Source organism: Camelus dromedarius, chromosome 34 (genome assembly GCF_036321535.1).
Source record: "Camelus dromedarius isolate mCamDro1 chromosome 34, mCamDro1.pat, whole genome shotgun sequence".
Taxonomy (NCBI): Eukaryota; Metazoa; Chordata; class Mammalia; order Artiodactyla; family Camelidae; genus Camelus; species Camelus dromedarius.
The window spans coordinates 751,399-772,553 of record NC_087469.1 but is presented as its reverse complement, the minus strand read 5'-3'; the positions used below and the strand labels follow the sequence as shown (position 1 = coordinate 772,553).

The 21,155-nt window shown below is 40.7% G+C and overlaps 2 protein-coding genes across 2 annotated transcripts; one reads left to right on the top strand and one right to left on the bottom strand.

Moving 5' to 3' along the window:
• Positions 1–8,032: 8,032 nt before the first annotated feature.
• Positions 8,033–8,973, bottom strand: LOC116150130 (olfactory receptor 8D4-like). Its single transcript, XM_064482248.1, is given in 2 exon segments — positions 8,033–8,766; positions 8,769–8,973. Coding segments are annotated over 2 exon segments (933 nt in total). The 5' UTR covers positions 8,968–8,973.
• A 5,246-nt stretch (positions 8,974–14,219) lies between these two features.
• Positions 14,220–16,484, top strand: LOC135319918 (transmembrane protein 225-like). Its single transcript, XM_064482247.1, has 4 exons — positions 14,220–14,391; positions 14,960–15,106; positions 15,379–15,513; positions 16,246–16,484. Exons 1-4 carry the CDS (start codon positions 14,220–14,222, stop codon positions 16,482–16,484), a joined length of 693 nt encoding a protein of 230 aa, XP_064338317.1.
• The last annotated feature ends 4,671 nt before the right edge of the window (positions 16,485–21,155 follow it).

Genomic DNA, 21,155 nt, shown 5'->3' with positions numbered 1-21,155 from the left:
TCTCAAAAAGAAGAAATACAAATGGCCAACAGACATATGAAAAGATGCTCAATATCACTAATCATTAGGGAAATGCAAATCTGATTTACAATGGGATATCACCTCACACCCATTAGAATGGCTCTTACCGGAAACCAAAAATACAAAGGAAAAATAAGAGGCAAAAAAAAAAAAGAGATGTGAGGACATTGGAACCATTGTGCATGGTTGATGGGAATGTAAAATGGTACACCCACTGTAGAACGTGGGTCAAGTATATCCTTCTACCATTTAGTTTTCTGTGTGACCTTTATTATCAAACACTGTATGCTTGCAAGGCTCTTGTTAAAGTCTGCCCAAATGAGATCTGATCCCTATTTGGGGTGTACAATAGGCATCATCACTGAGTGTAGAACGTTTGTGTTTTCACTGTGACTATGATATTAATTTAGCACATGCCACCTTGATTCTAAAACATCTGGGTTGGACTTCTAAGATAGTTCGTGTCACATGCCTCCCCAAATACATTTTTGCTGACCAAGCTAAATTGAATGGTATTTACTTTCTGATCAAAAGCATAGTATCTAAATAGACATTTCTTCAAAGAAGACATACAGATGGCAGAGGCACATGAAAAGATGCCCAACATCACAAATTATTCAAGAAATGCAAATTAAAACTACAATGAGGTATCACCTCACATCAGTCAGAATGGCCATCATAGTAAAGCCTACAACTAATAAATTCTGGAGAGGGTGTGAGGAAAAAGGAATCCTCCTACACTGTTGCTAGGAATTAAATTGGTGTAGCCACTATGGAGAACAGTTTGGAGGTTCCATAAAAAACTAAAAATAGACTTATCACATGATCCAGCAATCCTGCTCTTGGGTATATATCCAGAGAAAAGTCTAAATCAAAATGATATATGCATCCCAATGTTCATAGCAGCATTATTTACAATAGCCAAGACATGGATCAACCTAAATGTCCACTGACAGACGAATGGATAAAGAAGATGTGGTATGTTTATACAATGGAATAACACTCAGCCATAAAAAGTAATGAGATGGTGTTACTTGAAGCAACATGGATGGACCTGGAGATTATCATACTAAGTGAAGTAAGTCAGACAGAGAAGCACAAATATCATATATCACTTATATGTAGAATCTTTAAAAATGACACAAATGAACTTATTTACAAAACAGAAATAGACTCACAGACATAGAAAACAAACGTATGATTACTTGGGGGGAAAGGGAGGAGAGAGGGATAAATTGGAAGTTTGGGATTGGAACATACAAACTACTATGCACAAAATAGACAAATAACAATCTCCTCCCGTATAGCACAGAGAATTCTATTCAATGGCTTGTGTTAACTTGTAATGAAAAAGAATTTTTAAAAGATATACATACATATATATAAGTGATTCACTCTGCTGTAAACCAGGGGGGAAAAAAGGCCTGTTTATCATCTGTGTTACTTGTACAGCCTGTGTCTTCAGTCATCATGCTTCAAAACGCTTAAGACAATCCAGGATAAATAGGAAGGTAGAATTATTAACTTTGACATCCTTTTATCACTAGTTAAATGTGCAGGAAGCACAGTAGGTTTACTTGTTAAATCAAAATTGCAGACATATGTGGAATAGTATAATTACCCAAACACTCCTTAAACACTGAATCCTGATCATCAGGAACCTCAGGGCCAAAATTCATAAAGAAGAGGCCAAAGCTCAGTTCTTTGCAGAGTAAGCTCCATGATTTGGGGCAAGTTAAGTTCTTTGATCCCAACTTGCCTCATCTGTAGACTTCATCAGAGTTTTATGAGGTTTAAATCAGACTGTCAGACACTCTTTCCCTTTCAGATTGACTCAAGTGTTTTGAGCAGACGGACTATGTGTAACCACCCCCTCCTCGATCGTGCAGGCTCTCCTGGAAAATAATTAATGCCCCGCCTGACATAATTAGTAATCAGTATTTGGGGGGATAAATCGATCCATGTATGCATAAATAAGCAAATGAATGAATGCATTCAATGAGGGATTTGAAAATCCACCACCCCCAAATATTTATTGAGTATTCAAGGCATTTAAGTTAGAGGCTTGAACAGATGCCAAGTGAAACACACCTCAAGTTATAGCTTGAAATTCTCTTTGGCCTCTCAGCATGTTTCTTCCCCCTTCTCCTCGTGATGGGCCTTTCCCCTACCCTGTGGAGAACTGCACGTCTCCATTCCACCGTACCCTATGCCCTGGCCACAGAAGTAGGCATGTGACACAGCCCAGGAAATCAGATCTGAATCTGGAGCTGAGGCGCACAGAAGCAAAAGGCAGCTGAGGCTGAATTATCTGCTGGTGGGGCCTGGGGCTGCTCCGTGAATTCTTACTCTGAGACCCCTGCATCCGCCCTAATTCCCACCCTCCAGGAGCCTAGTTTTCCTCGATTTATTTAATTCTCTGAGCTATGCCAGGTACTACTGCTTGCAATAAGTCAATCCCATTGATACAAGAAGTAAAATAACATACTCATTAAAACAACATATACACATGAAAAAGTAGTAAATATATAAATGTACATATAAATATGTGATATGTGTGCCAAAGAAATTTTTAAAATTACTATTCCACCTAAGTATTTCACAAAGGAAATCAGAAGATTTAATCTTTAATCAGTTCCTTTCTCTTTGTCTCATTTCTAAGGTTCTATTATACCACGCAGTTAATTGCTCCCTTACACAGTAAGATCCCTGACTTGGGAGATTAATACCCAAAGGAAGGCCAAGGTTATTTAAAATCTTTGCTGTTTGGGAATTACTGTAGTTGCTAGAATCAGAGGGGAAGTTACTGTGTGGAAGTGGAAGCACACTTAGATGTGTGACATTCTATTTGAAAGTGATTGAAAAAGAGAAGAATTCAGGATATCGACCAGCAGGCTGCAAGCTGATGGGGGTTTAGCAGGAAAGGGGTCCTTCCTTCTGCTGGAGAAGGAAAAGAAAAACAACATTCAACAGCACCAGCCAGTTATGTGCCCTCTTTGCCTTGTAAGTGCCCAAATTTTGTCCTTCACTTAAAAAAAAAAAAAAAGATTTGGCTCTCACTCTCTCCCTCCTGTCAAAATCACCAAAGGGAAAAAAGAAAGAGAGAAAAGAGAGAGGGTCCTAGGCAGTAGGATTCATGGGTTGATCTATAATTTAAAGATCTCACTGCATTGGAAAAGTTAAAACACGTTGAAAAAGGTATCAGAATTTTTCAAAGTATGGAAATTGGAAAGGTGCCCCTACTACATGTACCCCTGTGCCTGGAACTGCCATAAAATTGGGTTATTGCTTAACTTAGATCTGGTTAGACTATTAACAGATTTTGGAAACTGAAATAGAGACTACCAGTTACTCATGTGTCCTGAAATCCGGAGGATATAGGTCCTGTTAAAGTAATTTTCTGTTTATTAAGAGCTATCCAAGACCCTTCTTTTGGCTCGTTTCTCTTTTTCATCTTCATACCTAGGGAGACAATGTGGTAAAGAGTCTGTATCTTTTGTTTGTACGGCTTGTGTGATCATAAATGATTTTGGGGGCATTCATGCTACCACATATTCTCAGATGAATGTCAGAAACAAGATTATACTGTATAGCACAGGGAAATATACACAAGATCTTAGGGTAGCTCACAGAGAAAAAAATGTGACAATGAACATATATATGTTCATGTATAACTGAAAAATTGTGCTCTACACTGGAATTTGACACAACATTGTAAAATGATTATAAATCAATAAAAAATGTTTAAAAAAAAGAAAGAAACTTGGATGGGACCTTATTGAGTCTTTATACTTATCTCTAGAATCACAAAGTAGCATTCAAAATTAAAGCAATTTAATGGTGTATATGAAGAATGGAAGATAGGAGAGTGGCCACGGAAGGCTTCTTGGTGCGGCTGTAATGAGGAGCATCTGTAAGTAGAAACTGCACTGCAGACAGAGCCCCACTACGGAGGGAAGCAGGCCCGCCGAGGCAGAGCTGTCAGGAAGCACCACTCTGCAAATATCCGGTCATCTGCTCCTTTTCTGTTTCACTGATTTAAACGTGGCTAATTGACATACATGTGAAATTTAACCACAAATTTCTTTTTACAGACACCCAAAAGTTGATTCCTGCATAAAAACGAGAAATCACACAGTGGTGACTGAATTCATCCTTCTGGGAATCCCCGAGACAGAAGGCCTCGAGCCTGTCCTTGTCTTCCTGTTCTCATGGCTGTACGCATGCACCCTCCTGGGAAACGTGCTCATCCTTACAGCTGTCATCTGCTTTCACCTCCTCTTTTCTTTACCCTTCCCCACCTTCATTGTTGACAAAACTGGAGATTGATAGGTATCTTAACAGAGCAGTGTGGGTTCCCTGGAGCTGCCTCTCATCTGCTCTGTTGTTTCTTCCGTATATCCAGTTAATTGTTCCACCACCTCCATAATGTCTTCTACCTTCCTTCTTGCCTACATAGTCTTTGATGGCCCTGATGGGAGCTTGAATCCAGTCTGGTATTGTAAAACTTGAACAGTTTGATAACTTAAAAGCCGTGTGCCATTTTTTAAGAACAAAAGTCTGGGATGGTTGAACATGAATAGAGTTGCAGTTGGCCGTGGTTGTCTTAGGATAATATAACTACGGGAAAGATGGTCTTGAGAGCTTTCTGTTCTGCTATATTTTGGTCAATATAGTTCTCTGAGAAGAACTAAGGTTGTAGCACTTCTCTCCTTTGTGGAGTCTCTGAAGTTCATGATAGTGAAAAAATGTGGCTTTGTGTCAGCCTTTTCTAGATGATCTGTGGGCCCTCAGGATCCCCTCATGTCCAGGAGGAAAGGTTCTGGACTGTGATGGTCTGTGTATAACAATTTCATTGTAAACTTGCCAATACAAGGCTTCTTGTTTGATCATTTTCCTCATTACCAATTCTGTGGATCCTTACAATCTGCATAAAATTTACACATTTCAAGAATCTAGATTTAGACAAGAAAATGTGGGTAATGGAAAGAGCATGGGAGGTCTTGGAATTGAAGAACCTATGTTTTATTTCTTGTTTGGCCACCAAGAGCTTTGTGATGTTCAGTAAGATCCTTGAGTGACCTGTGTCTTTTTCTCCTCATCTCTAAAATGAGGGTAGTCATAGTGGCTGATTCAAGGTCCTAAGACAGGAGCTACCACAGCAATTTATATGTACTTTGTGTTCAATAAATGTTTAGGAATATAGGGTTGGGGGAAAGGATGAACAGAATAGGATTAATATATGGTGTAGATGGGGAGATCTGTGCTGCTGTCAATAAAATGTCAAGAAGTTCAGTTGCAACTGAGGTTCATTAAAAACATGAATTTATATAGTTATGATAAAGCTATCACATTTAAGATCTCCCGTGAGTAGTTTTTTGGCAAATTAGTAATTGGACTTTGATTGACAAAATATACATGTAAACAAATGTAGTAAGCCTCAGACTGTTTAAAATATAGATATGGATAACTATATAATAAAACATACTTACATCACGCATCATACTGACTGTAGAAAAGTTGGTATTTTCTTCATTCAAATATGTTAAGAACCTCGAATGTTGGCTATTTCCTTCCTACTGGCTTCCATCCATTATTCTTTAAATTCTTCTATTGCTTCAATTTTGAATTCCATTTAAATCTCTCTCAGTCTGAGACTCTTCCCCATAAGACACATATTCCCTTTCTCGAAATCACATCAACTGGTTTTTCAGTTTTTGCTGAAATATTTCATCTACTTCATTTAGATGAAAACTTGTCCTTTTATAACCTCTTCCTTTCTGTCCTTTTCCTAGTTCTTTTTCTTATTCCTACAGAATAAGTCTAAATCTTGACTTAACCCTAAGATTAAGTCCAAGTGTTATGTTTTCAATTAATCTTTGATTTTATACATATTCAGGGTCACATTTTTGCCAAAAGAGCAGAATCATGAGCGTGGTGATTCAGGAAATCAGACACAATGAATTAAGAGAAGGTCCTCTTACTTCTAGTTTAGAATCTCTGGCACCAAGACTGAAAGACTTTCTGACCGAAATCTTTCCAAGTCTCAGATCATTTTTTTTCCCTTACTTATAGGGATGTAACTTCCAGTCTATTCACTTAATTTCTCTATCTTCTGTGAGTCCATCCGGAAACGTGGATATATTCAAAACCATAGACCGTCAGACTGGAAGAGAAGTAAAGGGCATATTAGACAGTCTGGTGCTAAAATATTCTGCACTGTCTCTGTCGTCGGGTGATGCGAAAATCACTATTTCTTGACGCGTCTCATTCCACTTTAATGGTCCTGATTGTTAGAAAAATTCGTATTTGCATTCACTGAACTGTCTCTCTAAACTTTCTTCATTTTGTTTAGTCACTCCTGTTCATTCATCAGTTCATATTGTGATTTGATTTTAGATATATCCACCTATTTACTTTCTACAGGCTATAATATTACCTTATGATTATTAAAGTGATTACAACTGGATGAACTGTGATATTTAATGATTTTTTTTTAATTCACCTTTAGAGGTTTGGTTTAGAGTGGCTCTTGGGATTCTGGCATTAAAAAAAGTTTCATTATTATTATTGCCGTCACAGGATGTTGGAACTGAAAAAACTAATCACAGAAAGTTAAGGTCTCCTGGGAGACTCTCTTGGGTGCTTATTTTATTTATTTAAAGAAAAACTTAGAGATCAGATGAAGCCTCAATGAACTAGAAACTTGGAAAACAAATTTTAAAGTGTTCCTAATGTTATGAATAAGCTTTAAGATGCTTTTGCAAATGAGACTATTTACATAGATATATATCGGTGTACATATTAAAAACATTTTATTGAGGTATGGTTTTATGATTTGCACACAATGGACATTTTAAAGTGTATGATTTGTTGAGTTTTGACAGATGCATACAGTCATGTAGCCATCATTACTATTACAAGAATGGTTTAAAATGTTTACATTACCTTAAACAATTGCGTGTTCTTTTGCAAGTACATACACCCCCTCCCTATCTCAGCCCCTGACAGCCACTGATATGTTTCCTGTCATAGTAATTTGAATTTTCTAGAATATTATAGAATGCAGTCTTACAGCATACAGTCTTTTGATTTTTTTCACTTAATCTGATGCTTTAAAATTAATCCAGTGTTTTAGGCATCAGTAGTTTCTTCTTTTGTATTACTGAGGATCACCTGTTAGACAGATTGCATAGATATATGACTGTTTATTTATTCACCAAATAATGGGCACCTGAGAGGTAATTAAAGGCTTCTAGTTTACAGCCTAGACAGAAATACCAACTCAAAAGAAATAAACAGAAAGTTGTAAAATACTGTGCATATACTAGTTACCAGGAAAAAGCAAGATATTAGGTAAGACTGTAAAAGTATCATCTCCTAATCTAGGAATTCCAAGTCTTAGCCTTTGCTCGCTCACCTGAGACCAAACACTGGACGGGTACTAGCTTAGCCTTTCACTGGATCTTCTTCATTGAATTGAAATTTGATGTAACATTGACCTTTAATACGCCAATTATTAAAATTAACATTCTTTAATAGTAATAATTTATATTATTATTTAATAAATCTAAAAACATTTATTATAAAGTTGTTGCAATGATTTCTACAACACTGTTCAATATTTCCCATGCAAATTTCTATTAGAGAAATCTCTTTTGAGTGAGAAATAAGAGGAAAGACTTTGTCATACCAAAAGAATTTCGTGTGTTTTTATTTCTGGTATGACTCTACAGGATATCATGACTTTGTCTTCTTTTTGCTTAGATTCTGGAACCTTAGATTCAGGAAAGTTAAAAATTGATGTTCGATCCCAGGAATGATGTTAAACTTTAAGTTTAAAATATTTGTTATTTATGTAATATGTGTAATATCAAATAAATATATATATTCAGAATTATACATAAATAATTTTACCTCACTTCTAATTATTTTTAAAGACTCAGGGCATACAAACATACATACATATGATTATGAATACATAAAATAAATCTTAAAAATAACATATTCATTATGAAGATATTTTTCTTCTTAAGAGTTTCATCAGTGCATTTTTCACTTCCTTGTTCCTCAGACTGTAAATCAGGGGATTCAACATGGGAATCACGTTGGTGTAAAATGGTGAGGACACTTTCTCCTGGGCGAGTGAACTGCTGGAAGCAGGTTTGAGATACATGGACATGAGAGACCCATAAAATATGAGGACAGCTGTCAAGTGGGAGCTGCAGGTGCTGAAGGCTTTGGACCGGCCCTCTTTAGAGTGGATGCGGAGGATGCTGGCGAGGATAAAAGTGTATGAAATGATGATTATCAAGCTGGTGGCCACCATGTTAAATCCTCCAATGACAAAAATCAAAGGCTCATTGATGTAAGTGCTGGAACAGGAGAGTTTAATAAGAGGAACGATGTCACAGAAATAATGCTGAATGATGTTTGATTCACAGAAAGTCAACCTTAATATACAACCTCCATGAATCAGAGCATCAGTAAAACCTACCGAGAAGACAGCAGCCACCAGCAGGGAACACACCTTGGGGGACATGATGACATTGTAGAGCAGGGGGCTGCAGATGGCAACATAGCGATCATAGGCCATTGCTGCCAGCATGTAGCACTCAGAAATGACACAAATACAGAAAAAGAACAGCTGAGTCATGCATCCAGAGTAGGAGATAACTTGATCTCTGCATAAAAACCCTGCCAGCATTTTGGGGGTAATGACAGAGGAGTAGCAGAAATCTAAAAAGACAAACTACTGAGGAAATAGTACATGGGCGTGTGGAGTTGAGAACTCAGCCCAATTATTGAGATCATACCCAGGTTTCCCACCACGGTGACTACATAAATCCCCAAGAAGAGGCAGAAGAGAGGCAGCTAAAGCTCTGGTTGGTCAGTTAATCCTGAAAGAAGAAACTCCGTCACTGTGGATTGATTTCTTAAACCCATTTTCCTCTGAGAAATCTGCGGAGATGAAAAGACAGAGTCAAATTAGACAGGCAGGATCCCAGCTTATCCCCAGTTCCTCTACCCATGAAAACAGGAAGCCTAGGTTATTTTACCCGGTGGCACTGGATCTGTGTTTCCATTGATATGCAGACTTTGACTCACCAAAAAGTCAGGTCTCAGATGAAACAGAGAAAGTAATCATCTGTCTACCTATAGATTTTAGGAACCCTAAATTAATGTTCACACCCTCCCTAGTGTCTCAAATTCTTTCAGCAAAGTATAAAACATTTGACTCCAGAATTAAAAATAAGTCTAATGCTAAAGAACATTGGAGAGTTTTTCTAAAGCAAATTAGTTGAAGAGGAGCAGGAGGAAGAGGCTGTGGGCTGAGGAAGCACTTTTGCTAATGACACAGTTGCCTAGGGCTGACCCTGCCCACGGGATTTCCTACAGAGAAGGTATCTATTGTTAAAATCAATTACGATTTCCACATTAAGGTTTACCAGGGTGTTCCTCAGAATATTAATTCCAGCAATGTGTTAATATGTGTACGTGAAATAAGTATCTTAGGGTGATACTGATTTCAGACATGCAGCGTTACACAAAGTTAAACAGGTTTCTTAACTGAAGGCTGTTTCAGATACTCCTGGACCGTATATAACAAACAATATTTTCCAAACTAATTTGGTGATAGACTCTCTCTCCCACTTTAAAACAGACAAACATATTGTAGCTCTAGTGTGACTCAGAACGTTTCAGGAAATTGTATTTTCTTTCTTTTTTTTTCAGTTTTTTAAAAAAATTGAAGTACAGCCAGTTACAATGTATCTGTTTCTGGTGTACAGCACAATGTCCCAGTCAAGCATATACATACATATATTTGTTTCCATAAATTTTTTTTCAGGAAATTGAACTTTAATTTGCGTTGTTCTGTTATAATCGAATCGTGAACTGACTTCCAGGTGGGAAGCTTATTCTTCTAACACTTCAGTAAAACTGGACGATGATAGAATGGCAGTGATCTCAAAACTCTATCTCTGGTCATCCTCTGAGCCAAGCCTGCTTCTCTCACCAAGGCCACTGAGCACGACTTAATACACTACTGCCAGTGCTGCCGCTTGGGCTGTGCAAACCACCGGGTTCTGTGTGTTTCCACCGGAGGCTCCCATGCAGTGCTTCCTGTCTCCACCCACACTTCTCCCAGGGAGGGGCAAAGGGGACACATACCTTGGAATTGCCTGTTCTGGGGTCCACCAAGGCTTTATCTCTGAAAAATCATACCATTTTTCTTTTGCTGTTGGGCTGCACACAGAGCCATCCATATATTCTTATGTTTACCCAGAGATTATGCAGGGCGCTGCTCAGACATCTGGTTTAGCATTTTCTCAACCTGCCAGCAAAGGATCTACTTTTCTCTCTGGCTCTTCAAGAAACTCTTCGTATCTTCTTACTTGCAATCTATTAAAGCTGTATTAGAACAGGGCACAATTCCTTTGGCCACTTGCATTCCCAAGGTTGCAGGAGCCTTTTCCGGATTTCCCAAATCAGTTTAAAACAAAGAAGCTTCCTAACACTGAACAGCTGTTCTCTGAGCAGGTTTCCAAATTCTACAGAACACGTGACATATGCATCTGCGCTCCTTCTCCTGTCCTGAGGGATGGAGATAGTGCAAATGAGGGATTGTCCATTTACCCTTAGCCTGTTGCTAAAATACCCTTGAGTCCTCCTTTGCCTTCATCTCTTGCACAGGTCTAGTCTAGTCACAGAGACTACACAGAGAAACGTGAAAGGAAGGTTCAGGAAGATGCATGTACTATTTTTTGCCTTTAATGTCTTTTCATGCATGCCTTCAAACTGTCCTGAGTATCGCAAACTCACTAACCACTCCTCACGTGTCTAACTCTCCCACATTTCTCCTGATTCCTGCTGGGCTCTCTGTCGCAGTAAAATGTCTTCCATCCTGCCCACGTCCTTGTTCTGTTCCAGTGCCCTCCCTGCCCTGTCTTCCCTCTGCTCAAGCCAGCTAGGTTTCTCTGTGCTGTCTTTCCCACTTCCCAAATATCCCTGTGTCCTTGTGACTCAATGTGCAGGATCACTAACATCATTTGGGGATTTGTTAAAATCCATGATCTCAGGTCCTAAGCTACAGGAATTGAATCAGGATCCCCATCTTTGCAAAATCCCCACATGATGTGTATGCACATTAAAGTCTGAGAGGCCTTATTTTAGGTTATTCTCTCCTAAAGCTGAAACCATCTTTCTTTGTTCTTGTTCTCTCCTCTGAACCTCTCTCTGCTTCTCTGTGCCAGAAAGCATTTCACGATCATGTAAAGCGCATCCTTAAAACCATCTTCTCAGGAAGAACCGCCTTGGATGAAGGATAGAACCGTACCAGACTTGCCCATGAAATCCCAGCCCAGGGAGACAGAGGCACAGAAGATTTTCTTGTTCTTGAAATTACTGTTTGGATCACAGAGGTACCTAATCAAGCTGATAAGTGACATAGACACTGATTTAGGTGAATAATTATTCCGTTTTCCTTTTTGGTCTCCAGAGTTCCTGGTGTTTAGGAAAAGTTTTAATTGCCCCAGATGGGACTATGTTCAGTTATTTACCAGTCAATGTTAACGATTGTGAATGCTACAATATTATAGTTCCTACTTTCCAAGATACATTCAGGTGGGAAATGTTTGTAGAGGTGTACACAGTCCCAAATGAATTCTAGTTTTTAAAATTATCTCTGGACCTTTAGTGGTTAGTTATCTACCCTAAGACTGACATGATTCCTGATTTATGTTGTAATCTGTTTTGTGGACCCTACTGGTATTTTTCTTTCTCTTTCTGGCTTACTTAGAATGACGATCTCTAGGTCCATCCATGTTGCTGCAAATAGCATTATTTTATTCTTTTTTATGGCCGAGTAGTATTCCATTGTATAAATATACCACAGCTTCATTATCCAGTCCTCTGTCAACGGACATTTAGGTTGTTTCCATGTCTTCGCTATTGTATATAGTTTTAGCCTCTTTTAAATTCCTCAGCAACATTTTTATTTCTCTACCTTACGCTGACCTTTCACTCCTTCTTTGCTCTTTCTCATAAATGGTGCTGTTCTCTAGAATTTCCTTCTCTACCTCTTGTCGCATTCCATGTGATGTCCCCACATGGTGATATGTACCTCTTTGCTTCAACTGCCATCCCTAGGCTGATAACCTCCAATCTGTTATCAAGATCCAGAACTACATTCTGTCTATTGTATGCCCTGCAGGCACCTTAAACTTAACCAAAACCATGTTGCTCCCATGTTCTACATCTTACTTAATGGCATCATTGATTACTGTTCTCCCTAGCTGTTCATAAGATTTCTTTGACGTGGATCTCACTAATCTCACCCTATCAGTTTCTCTAATCTGGCAATATCTTTATATCTTTAATGCCATTGTCTATTAAAATTTTAAAGGAGGCATAAATCTTTCAGCCCAGGAATCCCTCTCTTAAGGATATATTGCATAGAAATAAAATCATCACTATATAAGGGCATAATCATATCAGTTGTCATGGTGTGCTGCTTGTCACCCTCCCGGTCCTTCCACTATACTAGGCCCCAGGGGTCAAGAGTCAACCTGAAAGATGATTCCTCAGCAGATGGCAGCCCCAACAGCAAGCTGGCTCTGATATAGGAGTGGTGAAGTGTGGGAGCTCATTCCCACAGCGACCAGAAGTATTGACTACTGAGGCTTGCGGATCCTGGCAGATAGTGTACAGGTGCCCTCGAGACAGAAGGGAAGCCAGCATTTCACGGCAGACTGAGGTCTCCTGCTCCATTCAGGATGACTCTGGCCCCCGGATCTGGGTTCCTGGTAGGGCTGGCTATTGTTTCTTCTGTTGCAACCACAACTCAGTTCGATTTCTGCTCAAACCTGCTTCCTTCAAACACTGGCAGCTGTGTTTCTTGGATGCACTCCCCAATCTACTCCCCACATACAGATCTCTGCCTCGGAATCTCTTTCCCAGGGAATCCAAGTTAATACTATGGTAATTGCTTATGTATTATTTATGTGCCAGGAGCTCTTTTAAGCGCCTTACGTCTCTAAACTCATTTAACCTTTACAAAATCGTTAACTAGTAGGATGCGTTTTTACCTCTACGATCACAAACATGGTAGAGCCAGAATTTAAAGCCAGGCTTCTGAGTCCATTTTCTTAATTACAAAATCTCCCTGACATAGTATAGATATAAAATTAAATGTACTGAGCATCATTTTAAATAATTAAATAGATAAATAAAATATAACAAGATGTGTAAAGATGTCTGGAAGACAGACAGCATAGTGTGTTTGAGGCCATGAAAGAAATCCAGTCTGACCCGTGGAAAGCGGCCTGCAGTGAGGTCAAGGACATAGGCAGAGGGAGGCTTTTGGAGGTGACTGTCATCTTAGGCCAGTAAAAGTGGTGTTTTTTTTTTTAATTTTAGTACAAATCCTCTGACTCTGAGCTTAGTGCACAGCATGGTTGCTTATTCAAGGAAACTGAAAATGTTTTCTCTGCTGTTACAAAGGCAATTCTGACAAGAAATAATTGTGCCTTATAAATGATATTGGACTGCAATGGTCCAGTGTATCAGGCCAGTTCTTTTGGTTTCAAAGCACTGGTCTATTTCCTAGATGCCTGCCTAGTTAGTTAAACTCTAAGTTTAAATAGTTAAACTTACTTAGCTTCTCCAAAACATCCCAGATTTTAAGCGGTCATTTTCTTTTGTGATGATAGCTAGCTGAGTTCTCATGTCAGTGAGCTTGAATTCCTTCTGCATTTCACTGATCCTTATCTAACGTCCATTAATCCTGGAACATAAAATTCTAACTTCTTTAGTCATGCGTGTCTAACTTCTTTTAAGGCCCCTGGTTATTCCTGTATCTAATAGCTCTCTCTGTATGTGGTGTCATATCTCCCTGTATATCTGATAGCTCTCGCAGATCTCTGGGCCCCTTGGTGCTTCCACTGCACTAAGTCTCAGGGTCAAGGGTCAAACGGTAGATGATTCCATGGCAGTTGGCAGCCTCGACAGCAGCCAGCCCAGGTAGAGGGGTGGAAAGTGGGACTGATCTTCTCTGTGCGCTACTTAAGCTTCTCACTGCCAACCCCTCCACAATCACTGAAAGTCGAGATTTTGCCCGACTTCCTGTGATTAATCACATCAAAAGAGAAGAGGCATGTGAGAGATTGGTGGTGGTCAGCTTGAAATCCCCAGTCACAATGGCGCACATCAGAAATGTCCAGGCCACCAACATGTTATTCTCCTCGTGGGCCTTGGTCTTCTTGGTGACAGGAATCATCTTAGAACAGTGGGTTGAACTGAAGTTGGGGCCAGAAAAGCCTAGCCTACCCCACAGCCCGTGGATATGTTGCACTACTGATTGGCCAGAAGGTCAGAGCTATACTATGGAAAAGAGGTGGGCGGAGGGGAAGAGTTCGTCCTTCCTTGACTTCCATTCATCTCACCGTTATCTGCTAGTGCAAATAACTTCTGGTCGCAGGGAGCCCTCTTGCATAATCACCACGGTGAAGGTCAATGCCAAAGCTCACCATCTGCATCTTTTGGAGAAAAGTTTAGCGTCTCACATTCTTAGTTGCTGGACCTCTGAGAATCCTTGGCAGTAGCAGCAGGGTGGCCAGCACGTCTAGCACGTGAGGGTATGAATGAAAGGTGACTGGCAGTGGGGAAAACAGGTTATATTGCCACTGAGCTGGAGTACCTAGCAAGAAATCAATTCTGAGAAAACAGAAGAGAAAGACGCTTACAGAGACATCAGGAGAGAGAACAGTTTCATTTTGGTTCTCTCTCCCATTTAGCTTCAAATCTCTAAGCCTTAATTATTTCATCAAATCTCCCACCTCATTCCCATTTTTACCTAGGGATTTGTGGGCCCCAGGGGGGCAATGAACCCAGAAGAAATATCTGTCCTTCTCTCAGTATAACTTCTGCTTTCCAACAGGTGGCCTGAAGGTGGTCAGGGACATGATGCTTTTGGTCTTCAGCCTTTCCTTGCTTCATAACCTGCTCCTGGGTTTGGAATTCACCTATATGATTCCTCAAACTAAACATATCCTCTTCATGACTGCCTCCCTCAGTTTCTTCACAGGTAACTTCCCTGTCTTCCCTAACACAGACTTGGAGGCATGCTTGGTTTGTGGGTCCAGGCTGTTGTCTCTGACTAACTCAGCCTTCCTAGTTCTTTGGCTTCGATATGCAGCTTCTGAGTTGGATCTACCACTGAAGTGGGATTGGCCTTTGGGTAAGGTGCAGTTGTGCAGGGTCGGGGTTTGGAAGTCAGGCATACCTTGGGCTAAGACTTGAGCAGAAGAGCCAGAGTTCCTTAGAAGAGATTTTTCTTACATTTTGTCTGGACATCAGGTGCCCTTCTGCTCTCTGCACTGGTACTGTATCAACACCACCTAAGGCAAGCTGAATCTGTGTATCACTATAGTTACAGAGTCACCTGGAACTTCTTCATTGCCTACTCAACTATTTTCTTCTTTATTGCCTCTGGTGAGTGTCTTCAGGGCCCCTGATGGGTGATGAAAACCAATCCATGCCTAATAGAGGGGAGAGTGAAAGGATGGGAAAGGGAACAGGGGGAAAGTTGCCAACCCTTGCATTTTAAAGGGCTAACGTTTGGTGGAGTCACATTCCAAAAACACTTCCTACAAGGATAGCATTGGATATGAGGGCTGAGTGAGATGTTCAACATGCTTGCCTCAGAGGGAGCTCCTCATTTCCTCCTTTTCTACTTTCTTTCACACCCTCCCCACTTCTGGGCAGGGATGACCGTTAACATCCTGATGAAGGAGAGTGGCTGAAAGGAAATGTTCACTTGGAGAGGGCAGTGACCCAGAGGGTGCAGTGTTCTCGTCAGTGCCGCCCGAGGTCAGAGAGTAGCAATACCTAGAGCTCAGTGGCTGCCTGCCGACACTGGAGGCGCTCCTTTTCTAAGAAGTCTTTAAAATTTCATTTGGAATTGTAGTTCCTAGCTCAGAAGCATGTCCTCTTTCAAAAAAAAAAAAAAAAACCTCAATTTTGTTGAGTTGAGCAGCATTTGAGCTATTCTGCATACAGTCCAGTCTCTTCTGCCAAAGCCTCCCCCTTCTGAATGGCTTGGGGGCAGATCTGAGGGAACCACTGGGCTTTGGATCAGGGTCTCTCTGCCGATACAAAAGGGAAATGTTTCTGTGACTTTTCATTGTTCCTTTATGACCCTCCCTTGGCTTCTCTTTCCCCCAGGATTCCTCTCTTTCCTACAGCACAAGCAGTCCATGAATAGCTCTGCCAGCCTCACCATCATCCCTGAATCTGCCCAGGAAGATCAGGTTATGGAGCAGTCTGGGGCTTCCGTCAAAGATCTTGTGTTACCAGCGGACGCTGCAGTGCCTCGCAGTATTGTCCATGTGCACGCCACACAGGCCAAAGACTCTCCAAGCAGAACGCAAGTCCAAGGCCGTCGTGTAACCTGGGCTCTGTGATCTGACGAGTTATCTTTCAGGTGTACATTCATCTTAATGGAAGCAGCATGTGGGTATGTGCTGTGTGTATATCCAACCATATTGTCTATGTTTGGCATTATGCAAATGACTGTGACTGGATCAGGGTCTATAAGAAGATCCAGAAGCTTAAAAAAATTTTTTTTTTATCCTGGTGAGCTTCTAATTTATTCTCATCATTTAAAAACATGTTATTAATATAATAAATATTACCATACACCTAATACTTGCTGTATTGTTAACTCTATACATCACAAAGATTTAGAATACTATATACTTTTTTTTTTGACAACTCTCAAAGTACTTTTTATGGGGACCAAATCAAAATAACTCTGTATGAAAGGCTCCAGGGAACTCTGTGCAGGCAGAATTATATACAAACATAATCGTGTCACTCAAAAGATTAAATTAATACTTTGGAACAATCTGCAGTGTATAGACCTAGACCATGATTCCCCAGTGCCTCTTTTTTTTAGGAACATACATATATTCATTTTCATATTCTTTTTCACCATAGGTTACTATAATATATTAAATATAGTTCCCTGTGCTATACAGTATGAACTTGTTGTTTATATATTTTATATATGTATCAATTTGTATCTGAAAATCTCGAACTCCCAACTTATCCCTTCCTAGCCCGTTCCCCACCATGATAACCATAAGTTTGTTTTCTATGTCTGTGAGTCTGTTTCTGTTTTGTAAATAAGTTCATTTGCTTCTTTTTCATAAAGTTCCACATGTAAGTGATATATGGTATTCTTTCTCTTTCTGGTTTACTTCACTTAGAATGATGATCTCCAGGTCCATCCATGTTGCTGCAAATGACATTATTTTATTCTTTTTTATGGCAGAGTAGTATTCCGTTGTATAAATACACTGTCTTAGAGCTGGCATTGAAACAAAATATTTTGACTCATGATTCAGTGCTCTTTCTGCCACTTCTGTGTTAATAGCTTCCTTCTTTAAAAAGTGGCAATTGAGATTTGACACTTACATCAGATTAAAAAAATTATATTCTAGACCTGTGCTGCCCAGTACTGTAACCACTAGCTACGTTGTAGCCACTGAGCATTTTGAAATGTGACTAGTTTGATTTGAGATGCAATGTAAGTATAATATGCCTTGTGAACTTCAAAGATTTGAATGACAAAAAAAATCATGTAAAGTAACTCAATAGCTTTTATGCTATTACATGTTTAAAAGATAATATTTTTTGGATATACTGTTACTGAGTCCATCCCCAATAAGGGTCCTGCCTGGTGTCACTCACACCAATAGAACGAGACTGAGTTCAATTTAGAAACAAAGGAAAGCCTTATCCTTTGATGAGAGAGTGGAGAGGTGTGAGCTCTCGCTCTAGAGCCCAAGGTCTCGCGAGAAGGCTGTGGGTGGGGCGGCTTTATAGGGATCTCCCAGCGGGGAGGGGCGGGGCTCTCGCGAGGCTGCGCAGGCTTGTTGCTGTGGGCTCCCTGGGCAGCATCTCTGCACACGGCCAGCCGCCGCCGCCATCTTGGGTTGAGTTCGGCAGGCTGTGCTTCTAGAAGCAGTCTCTGAGCTGAGCTGTCGGGACAGCTGTTTCCGAGAAACGCAGGTCTGAAGTACTGAGGACGAGGCCTCCCCGTGCGACCTCCTCTGAGCAAGCAGAAAAGGTAGGACTTGGTTTTTTATTATGCAGATTCTGTTTTTATTTCCCAGAAATTGTAAATGGGCTTTGTTGGTGACAGATGCCTCCTGTGCCTCTTGTCCTGCTCCTCATTCTTGCGGGGCACTGAGGAGTGCCGGTCTGTCTTCTGGAACTACTTCCTGCTGATGCCGGGCGTCTTCGTAACCCCGAGCTGGGGAGCAGAACTTCTCCCAGCTGCCTTTAGTTGTGTTTGGTTGTCAGCAGGCCTCAGCCCTAGCTGTTTGTATCCCTGAGTAACCATCATTGTCTAACCTTTTGGAGACAAAGGACATGAGACAATTTAGGATGCCTGGCCCAAATATTGGCAAGAGAATAATGATCACCTGTCAAATTTTTCCTAAAAATGAAGGTGTCTTGGTCTTTGGCCTGTGGGCAAAATTGTGCCCTGATGTCTAGGCTCACTGCTGGCCCTGCTTTGGGTGTTTTTTGGAGAGCGGCTTCAGGTCAGAGAGGGGGTCATACAAGTAGTCAAAAGGGGCCGTCACTCAGGTTGTCTCTCTGGAGTTTGAGGCTTGGGGCTTCTTCCCTCCAGTGTGACGCCCCCATGGATAGAACATCTGCAGCTTCGGGGCAGATGAGTGTTTGGGATTACAGAGTGGGGTCCATCCCATGTAGGAGTGAACTAGTCTTGTGGGCGGCTGGTTTTCCAGGGTTTTAGATGTACCCAGTTTCCCAGCCAGAAGTGGGGGAGGGCCAGATGAATGTTGGCGGGCAGCACCTGGTCACCTATTCTGTGAAAGCGTTCATGATTTATTCCACCTGGAGGGCAGACTTGAGTTGTTCCATTTCAAGGGAGTTAAGGTAACTCTTTGATTTGGGGAATGGGTCTACATTCATACATACAAATACCCTTCACTTTAACCTATCCATTGGGGCTAACGCCATGCTGAGCAGGGCAATTGGAAGCAGCTTAATCCAATTTTCTTGAGTTTCCTGACACAGCTTGAGTTTCAAGGTCTGATTGGGTCTCTCTACTTTCCTTGCTGATTGGAGTCTCCAGGCTGAGTGCGAGCAAGGTCCATTCTATGCCTAGGGCACTCCTAATCCCCTTCCTAACTTGAGACACAAATGCCAGACCATTATCACTTTATTGGGATCCTGGGAACCCAAACCTGGGGATTATCTCTTAGTAATGCCCCAGCCACTTCAGCTTCCATTTCGATTCTAGCAGGGAGTGCTTCTGTCTACCCAGAAAATGTGTCTACTAGCACCAAGCGATAGCTGAAGTTGCCCTGTACTCATCATGACTGTGAAATCAATCTGCCAGACTTCTATAGGATATGTCCTTCTGGTCTCAATGGGCCTTACCGGGGGGCCTCCGGAGGGTACGGTGTTGGGGTTGTTCATTGTGCACAGGGGCCATGTCTTAACTATCTGACTCATTATACTTTTCATGACAGAAGTTACCATGGCCTCAGGTAACCAATTACATAGGGCTTTCCTCCCGTAGTGAGTTCCTTGGTGAGCCTCCCTAATGGCTGCACGAGCTCCATCTGGGGAAAGAAGTATTTTCCATGTTCATTAACTAGCCACCCATGGCCCCCTAGCTCTTTTATTGAAGCTCCAGTTTTTTTGGCTTTATCTAATTCTTCCTTTGTGTAGATTGGGAAATCATGGGATGGATTTGGCTTTTGAGGTACGAGGACTCATTGCCAAGTTACTGGTTCTAGGGTCATCCTTTTGCCAGCTGTGTCTGCCTTGTTAACTTTCCTTTTTTAACTCTTTATCCCCCTTTGGTGACCCTTGCAATGAATTACTACCACTTTTTTTGAAAGTGTGCTGCTTCTAAGAGCTTCAGATGCTTAAGCCATGTTTCACCTGTTCTGTGCAGTAATAGCTTTTTAAATTGCTTTTGAATTTCAAAAATTACATGACCTGAATTAGGTGAGTCCGTGTAGTAGATTATTTTGGAGGGTGGTCAGATATATAAGATAAAAATTTTAGCTCTGGCCTAGTGGAACTTATAGTTTAGTAGATGGCTACGTAGATACTGGTTAGCATCATTCATTTTTATGTGGAGTAAGATGTAATTTATATAAAAATCCTTCCTATAAACTAAACATCCTAATACAATGTGTTGTAACCAGCTATTGGAATGCATATTACACTGTCATGGAATCTCTGAGTCTATGTATAGGTGAAAAAACACTGAAATGTAAAATGGTACAATTCTATCTTTAATGCAAGGAGGTTCTTCAGAGAGGATGCAGAAGTTTTTTAAGGATTGGCTTTACATGATCATGCAATGCGTTCTGGCCCAAAGAAGCAGCAGAGAGGTTCAGAGGAGAAAACAAGAACAAAGAAAGCTGGTTTCAGCTCTTGGAGAGAATAACCTAAAATAGGGCCTCTCAAACTTTAATGTGCACACACATCTTGGGGGGATCTTGCTAAGGTGCAGATCCTGATTCAATTCCTGTGGCTAAGGACCTGAGACTGTGCATTTTAACAGATTCCCTAATGATGTTAGTGGTCTCGTTGAGTTGCAAGGACCTCGAGCAGAGGAATGTAGAGCAACAGGAAGTACAAACTGCCCAGGGTGGAGCAAACCTGGCCATATCGAAGAATCAGAGAAGGCAGTATGGCTGAAGGGTAGTGAGATGGGTGAAGGTGGTACAAAGGAGGTTAGATAAGTAGGCGAATGCTAGATCATGCAAGAAGTTGTAACCTTATTCTAAGTACAAAGAGAAGCCACTGGTATGTTTCAAAAGCAGAGTGATGTAATCTGTTTTACACTTGAAAAATATTTTCTAGTTGTTGATTAGCATATCTATAGAGGTGTGCACGTGTATGTGGGCATGTGTATGTTGTTGGGGGGAAGTTTTGATAGGGGAAGGTGGAGCTGTTGGTCAGAGTAAACACTCAGAACATTTTGTGTCTCCTGAAATTATCTTGGAAATAGAAGATGTAATTTTAATGGCAATAGACATGAAAATGGATGGATTCAAGACACAGTTTTATATTGAATC